An 8,327-nucleotide genomic window follows, 5' to 3' on the forward strand; every position below is an offset into this window, starting at 1 on the left:
GGAGTTGGGGCTAAGATTTCTACTCTTGGTTTTCTTTTTAATGATTTCTCTTGCCCTTTGGATCTTTTGGTGTCTGGTTTGATTGAAAATGTCATGTATGTATGTCTACTTCATAGAATGTTGGCTGTCAAACCAATCAAGGGTCAATCTACCCTGATCACCTTCTCTCACCTGTAACATTCTCTTGGAGGCTTTACCCTTACTCAATTTCCCTGGACCTCAGACCCCAGACTTTGCCGGAAGCAGTCATTTGGTATTTCTCCTCAATAAATCCACTGGTCTGTGGACACCATGGATTAATTCTCATATCTGAGCATTACACTTAAGCAAGGTAAATTATACCTTACTTTTTTAATAAAATGCTATACTGCACATTTATGATTGGTTCTGCATGTCTGAATCATCATGTCAGTAGCCTTGCTGGTAAATTTGAGTTAGTTTCAGGCTGTCAATTTACTTCTAGGCTCCTGAAAAAAAAGGTCTCACTATTAAGTGTAAACACCACCCATATCACAAGAGATTACCAGTTTGTTTTCCTAAATTGAATGTTTTTTTACTGGCTTTTATAAAAATAATTAGATAAAATGTAATAGTTTGATTCCAAATGATTGGAATTACCTGGCATAATATCCATAATAATAATATTATCCATAATAATAATATCCATGGTAGAGATTAAGACCCAGTTGAAATACTGAGACTAGATTGCGAATTATCTGTTTTGTTATACTTAACCTGCTTCCTGTCCTTAGTCTACACTCTACGAGAGCAGGGAACTTGTCTGTCACATTTACCAGTGTATTCCCAGGGCCCAGAATCATGCCTGGTGCACAACAGGCCCTCAGTAACTGTACTGTGTTGATGGTAAAGTTGACCTTAGTACTCATCTTTCATTCATTAACTCTTCCATTTCAGAGTTTCTATCTCTTCAGCTTTTGAATGTTTGTCCTTAATGTGGTTTTGAACCTGTAAAATTACATTTTAACTGGGAAGCAGAAACCTAAATAAGAAAAATCTAAATAAACTGTGATGTATAGTTCATCAGTTATCAGAACACATAGCTATAAAAATGAAATGTTTATTGGCAGTAGTTCACATAAACTTTCTCTTATAATTGAAAATATACTAGGACATGGAAGAGAACAGAGCCACTGTCAAATGTGAGGTCATTGTGAATTTTTTCTATTTCAGGAAAGTAACTCAAATATTTTACATATCTTTCTTCAAATCTGAAGATTCAAATCCCAGATAGGCCACTCAGCTGTGTAATCTTTGGCAAATCACTTAACCTTACTAGATTTTATTTCTTCATCTGTAAAATGGAAATAAGAATTGCCCCTAAGTCATAGAATTGCTGGGAGGACTAAATGGGATGGCATATGGTAAATAAACATAATTAAGGTAAATATTAGCTACTATAATTAATGTAGTAGCCTAAAGCATTTTTGACAACTGTCTGAGAAATAAGCATATGGTCAATTATATGGTAGAGTAGTTAATCACGAAAACCTTAAGATTGTATTATCTTTCAGGGGAAAACATACTCATCTCTTACTATCATTTATTAGAGTCTTATTTGAATGAGAATTCCTATTTGCACAGTTTATTCTCTTTCATGTAGACTCTCATCTATTTAGGAACAAAATGAAGCTGTATTTAGTACCCTTTAAACTCATTGCTGTGAGCTCCTCGAGGGCAAGGATTGTACCTGTTTTGTTCACCATCATAAGCCCACTGCTTAGCAGGTGACCAATTATATTTGATTAACTCCTGATTAAATAACATCTTGGCCTATGAGCCTGACTGTGAGAGTGTATCTGTCCCATCAAAAAGGCAGAGAATTCAGGCAAGGAATCAGCAATAGGGCTGTATTAGAGGATGGCTAATTGTATCTAACTGGGGTTTCAGACTTCTGGCTAAAATGTATTGTCAAGTACATGTTTCTTTCCTTGATACTGTGAAAATAAGCAGCAGCAGAGAACTGGAGGTAATACGTATATCTTTTAATATGTAACAATCATTACTGCAAGTCAGCAAACCCTTCTAGTTCATTCCCAGAGTATTTTAAACACATTTTATTTGCCAGAGGCCGCATTGAGAACTGGGAATGTATCTTTACCCAGGAAAGTCTAAATTTAGTATGTTTAGAATTTTTTTTTATAGATCAAAAAAAAAATATTCTGGGTATCCATATCAACTTTATATTTTTATGCATTTCTCCTTTCAAATTTAGAAATTTCTTAAAAATGGTACCTGTGTCCTAAATATTTGTATCCCTCCATGCTATAGGGAATTTCATAGTGGCCATTCAGTAAATACATATTTAAATCTTTGCTATGTGAGGTCTCATGGCTACTTCCCCATTTTTCTTATAATCTGGTGGCCTGGGATAAAAATTTCTACAGGTGTGCCACATTGGGTAACTGTTTTTCTTCCTTTCCCATTAAGCATGCTGGGAACTTACTCTGATGAATTTGGGAACCTGGATTTTGAGCGATCTCAGCACGGTTCTGGAATGAGCAACAGATCAGCAGCAAAAAAATTTATTTCTGCTCTCAACAATATTGCTGAAAGAACTTGTGATAATTTATTTCAATTTCATCAACTTCGGCAGATTGCCAAAGACCTAAACATTCAGGTATGATAAGCCAAATACTTAACAAATCTTTTTTATAATAATGTCAGCAGGTCTTTATTAATGTATAATAGAACTTTTAAATATCAAAAGATTTGGATTAAAAGAATGGAATCGGCATTTTTGGAGTATTTAAAAATACAAGCTTGTTTATTTAAGTTTTGAAATTAGTTTCACAGAGCTTTTAAAAAATAGTTTTTATATTTACCTACCTCTTTTCAAAAGGTTTTTCAGCATCTTGATAGTTACAGGGAAACATTTCCGTGTTTTTCTGACAGTCCCTTGTGGGCAAGTCATCTTAATGTCTTTGAATCTGTGTTTTCATTTATTAAATGAACTCTTCCACCTACTCTACCTACTGAAAAGTTTTAGTGAGAATGGATGTAATAGGACTTTATTTTTTTAATTTATTTTAAATTATAATTGACAATATTATATTAGTTTCAGGTATACAATATTCATTGAACATTTATATAACTTACAAAGTGATCAACACAGTTAAGTCTAGTAACCATCTGTCACCTTACATAGTTATTACATGATTGAGTCTATTCCCTGTGCTGTACATCACATCCCCATGACTTATAACTGGAAGTTTGTACTTCTTAATCCCCTTCCCCTTCTCCATCATGTAAAACAGTGTATATGGAAAACTGTCCACTTAATTTCAAAAGGTAGTCTAATTTTTGTTTAGAACTAAGGTTAAAACAAATAGAAAAGATTCTTTGCATAATGGAGTTTTTATTTTTGATTAGGTTGGCATTACAGAATCCAAAAGCTCATATATGTAGGCAGTTTTCTCTATAAGACCAAATGATTTTTATATGCCCAAGACTTGACAATTGTATATTACTGTTTAAGAGATTAATTTTTAAAATCATATTTGTACACATTACTTAGTGGGCTACTTTTTTCATGTTTTTCTTCCAGGTTGCTGATTTTGAAAATTTTATTGGATCACTAAATGAGCAAGGCTACCTCTTGAAGAAAGGTCCAAAGGTTTACCAGCTTCAAACTGTGTGAAAGGACTACCAAGCTAGGACCTCCTGGGTTTACTAGCAGTTTAAAGCAATCTCAAGAATGAAGAATATGCAGAAAAAATACTGTTCTCTGTAAAATGACGTCCCAAAAGTAATATAATAGGAATAGTATTGAACTAATTTAAAAAGTGATAGAGTCATTTGTTAATTTTTATAACTTCTTCTACAGGTTAAAAATAAATTGTTTGTATTTTTTTATCTAAATGATGTAATTATAAATTATAGTTTTGTTTTTGACCTGTCTTTTATTCTTATACTTCATAGTTATGCATACCAAATGTCCATCTGGGGAAGCATTCACAAAGTTACATTTTAAATAGTTCTGACATAAAAAATTGAGCGATCCCAGCATAAATTCAGAAATAAATTGAAACCAACTTTCAATTCTAGAAACATTTGGAAATGTCTTATATTGACATATTTAGCTTAACATCATAGCTACTGAAAAAGGTTTCAGGTGTATTATTTGTTATTACTAAAGGTAAACATGTACCTACTTTAAATAAATAGCTATGCATGGTTTCTGTTAATACCTATACTTCCATACTTCCATATTCCCTAATTTTCTGCTTAGTTTTTTCAATGGTCTTTCTATTTGCCTCCATTTTTCTGAAACATGCTAGTAATGCTAATTCTTAAGTTTTCAGTCTTACCTTATTACAGAAGAATGTTTTTCTCTTAAACCCTTTTACATATGTATATACATACTTCCCCATTTCTTTCCAGTTTACTTATATTAATATACCACAATTTTTAGTTAAATCTGTATTTAGCCTTCTACAGTATAACTTGAATATTATTCATTTCCTTTCTTGTACAACTTTTTTGTTTTCTCCAGAATTAATAATTTATTTTTCAAACTTAATTTTTTATGTACCTGCCACTAATTTGACCCTAAGGTGCCACTGCAAATCTAAGTTTCCTCTCAGAATATAGAAACATATCAAATAAGCTATTTTAACTTCTTGGAAACTTCTCTCCTGGAATTCTCTGGCTTTTTCCAGTCTGAACCAATAGCTGTCATCTTGAGATTTCCCACTTTCTCTCCCATTTCTTGGCTCCTATGTGCTCTTTTTTGTTTTGGTGGAACCCATTTTCTAAGTAGTTTCCTGAGAAAGAGTTCGTAAGGCAAATTCTACCCTCACCCTGAATTGATACTTTGGACATAGAATTTTAGTTTGGAAATTATTTTCACTCATAATTTTAGATAGTGCTATAGTTTTCAGTGTTGCTGTTTAAAAATTTAAAGCCATTTGATGTTTATTTTTGGTATGTGACCTTTTTTTTCTTTTGAGAAGCTATTTGGATCTCCCTTTTTGCCCATGGTATTCTAAATTTTCGTGTTTAGTAACTATCATGCTGGTTTCTCATGCCAAAAATGTTGGAGTTAATCTTTACCTCTTTCTCTTATCTCCGTATCAGTCTATCAAAACAAATCTTGACACTACAAGGTCTAACATTTAAGTTCATGAACTTGTTGCAATGATGTTGCTAATCTTTTTTGATATCAGAGGGATTATTCATTATGAATTTGTGTACTAACTGGACAGTTAACCAAGTTTATTATTTGGAAGTACTGAAAAGGCTGTGTGAAAAAGTTAGACAATCTGAACTTTTCACCAACAATTCATGGCTCTTGCATCACAACAATGCACCAGCTCACAGGGCACTGTCTGTGAGGGAGTTTTTAGCCAGTAAACAAATAACTGTATTGGAACACCCTCCCTACTCACCTGATCTGGCCCCCAGTGACTTCTTTCTTCACCCGAAGATAAAGGAAATATTGAAGGGAAGACATTTTGATGACATTCAGGACATCAAGGGTAATATGACGACAGCTCTGATGGCCATTCCAGAAAAACACTTCCAAATCTGTTTTGAAGGATGGATTAGGTACTGGCGTTGGAGCATCACTTCCCAAGGGAGTGCTTCGAAGGTGATATTCAGCAATGAGGTATGTAGCACCTTTTCTAGGATGAGTTGGTGAACTTAATTGTCTGACCTCGTATCTTCAAAATATCTGGAATCTGATCGCTTTTTATTCCAGTTCCACTATTTTGGCCCAAGCTACCATCTCTTGTCCAGTTTCATAAAGACAAAGTTTCTGTTTATTCACTGATGTTGCCCTAGCAGGTAGAATAGATTTTGGCCACATATACTTGTGAGGTAGATACAAGTAAAATTGGTGATTATACTACTTATAAATAAGGACAGAGTGGTAGAGAATAAAAAGGTTTCTAGTAACAAGATGGAGGAATTCTCCCCCTTCTCTACTGTGAAGTTGTTCAAAAACAACAAGGAAATAGAAACAGAAATAGATGGTCCTTTTTTTGTGAAGGAGGAAACAAACCACAAACCCCAACAGATTAGGAAGAACTACCAAAATCTATCAAGATGAACCAGGCAGTTTTGCATGAGGGAGGAAGCAGAAATGATGCCGGTGGCTGAAGATTTTAGACAGAACCAACAAAGTGTATTTCTCAAAGTATACTTTGCACACCTTTTGGAGCAACAAACATCCCATGTTTGCAACAGTGTGAATATGGCATACAGGTCGGCAGCAGCAACTTCTCTGAACCTGCTAGAGTACAAGAAGTAAAAGGTATGTTAAATGAGAAGCCACACAGATGAGCCAATCTGCAGGAGAAAAAAAATCTGGCTGTCCTCTAATTCCATCAAAGCAATATTCTTTAGTAAAACAAGGGGCACTGCCTACAAAATTTTATCAGAAAGAATTTCATACCCAGATGTTTCAGTCAGGTCTCTTAGTTGCAAAAAAGGAGTCAAACTTTTTCTGTAAAGGTCCAGACAGGAAAAATTATAGGCTTTCTGGGTCATTTGGCCTCTGTCACATATACTCTAACATTGTAGCACTAAAGCAGCCATAGATAATACATAAATGAGCATGGCTGTGTTCCAGTAACTTTATGGACACTGAATTTTGAACTTCATAAAATTTTCACGTCAAAGATAATAAATACTAGTTTTTAAAAATCATTTAATAATAATAGGTAGTGGGTCACATTTGGCCCATGAGCTGTGTAGTTTGCAGACTCTTGGTTGCAAAATAGAAACTGACTGACTTGATGAATCAGGAAAAGGAATTTTTTAAAAGAATTTTGGTTAGCTCTTAATTGTTGGATGGCTGGTGAACCAGGGGATAAACTTTGAGGAGCAATTGCTAAAACCATGCCTTAGAGCTGGCCTGAAGAGGAAGCCACTATCACCCGACCAGCACACGGGGCACCACAGGAAAATGCTACCCCCATACCCCACCGATGCCACTTCTGTACAAGAACGCTGGAAAACAATCCACTGCCCCTGCAGAAAGGTGGGAAAATGTCCCACTCACACAAAAAGAGCAACAGAGAATTCTTCATGGGGCCTCCTTAAAATTCTGAACTTAGAAGTCATCCAGAAACATCTTGATTGAAGAAGGCTAGTTTATATACTCCTTTCATAGAATGCTAAGGAATTTTCTGGGTTTTACTTTAGGGAGACAGGACCAATAAAACCAGACTTTCCTGTATGTTCTTATTGATAGTTCAAATGGTACTGGTTGTGTATAAAACCAATAAACACGACCTATTAATAATATACAAGAACTCAGAAAATATGAACCATTCTTAGAGAATGGTTGAATGTTTAATTCTAAGACCAAAACTTAAGCAAATGGGATTATTGCCATAGGAGAAAATGTAAATATTAAGTCCTGATTTTTAAAGGTGGGAGAAGGTAGATAACAGTGTAAATATGATGATGTCTTTGTCTTTAAAGGCTGGGTTGGATGGCTAAAGGTATTTAAAGCTGGTAACAATCTATTAATGGAATTAAAAGCTTTATTTAAAAGTTAACACATAGATCATATCAATCAAAATAAAGTGATGTGAGAGAAGAAATTTACTGATTTATCATTGTTTAAAGGAGAAAATAGTAGATACTGTAGTACGATAGAAGGGCCAAAATAGTAAACCAAAGGAAATTCTGCATTCCTGGAGGAATCACAGAGGTTACTGCCACCAACTCTTCTGGAAGATGAAGGAGGGCACTATTTATTTCACTTTACTATAGAAGATGTCTTAGAAAAAATAGTGGAATATTTTAAATTACTGATTGCAGCTGCAGTTCCAAATGCAATCTGTCTATTAGAGCAAATCAATATAGCCCCTAGAACTTGGTATGCAGGTATAAATTTGGCAATGTTATTTTCAAATAATAAAAGAACACTGGAAGCAGTTTGCTTTCACCTGCCAAGGAGAACAGTATTCCTTCAGTGTCTTGTCTTGGGTATGTGACAACTCTGATTCGCTGTCACAATTAAGTATACAAAAACTTCCACCATCTCACCATCCCGCAGATGCCATTCTGGTCCATACACTGATGACATCATGCTGACAGGAAGATAAGCGAGCAGGATACCCATGTTTTCTCCATTGATAGGGAAGCCAGGCTTGGTACAGTGAGGAAAACACTCTTAAAAGGATTTCCCTTACAGTTGTAAATGTCTTTACATGAAGAAAACTCCTACTTGGTTTTCAGAGCTTCTCCTAATGCCTGCTGTTTCTTAAAATTAACCAGCCTAAAATAACCTCCCAAAGAAGTACATTTGGGGGTGGCAAACTCTGCTATCCTTCAGCAGCAAGAACCATTCA

The 8,327-nt window shown here is 34.8% G+C and overlaps 1 protein-coding gene across 2 annotated transcripts in view; it reads left to right on the forward strand.

Moving 5' to 3' along the window:
- Window positions 1-4,203, forward strand: part of MCM8 (minichromosome maintenance 8 homologous recombination repair factor) — a 35,582-nt gene extending 31,379 nt beyond the window's left edge. For both annotated transcript variants that reach the window (XM_081033232.1, XM_081033231.1), the window contains exons 18-19: window positions 2,449-2,638; window positions 3,566-4,203. In XM_081033232.1, the coding sequence (XP_080889358.1) occupies window positions 2,449-2,638; window positions 3,566-3,658 (283 nt within the window). In that variant the 3' untranslated portion in view covers window positions 3,659-4,203. The remainder of the gene's footprint in view (window positions 1-2,448; window positions 2,639-3,565) is intronic.
- The last annotated feature ends 4,124 nt before the right edge of the window (window positions 4,204-8,327 follow it).

Source organism: Rhinolophus hipposideros (genome assembly GCF_964194185.1).
Source record: "Rhinolophus hipposideros genome assembly, chromosome: 22".
Taxonomy (NCBI): Eukaryota; Metazoa; Chordata; class Mammalia; order Chiroptera; family Rhinolophidae; genus Rhinolophus; species Rhinolophus hipposideros.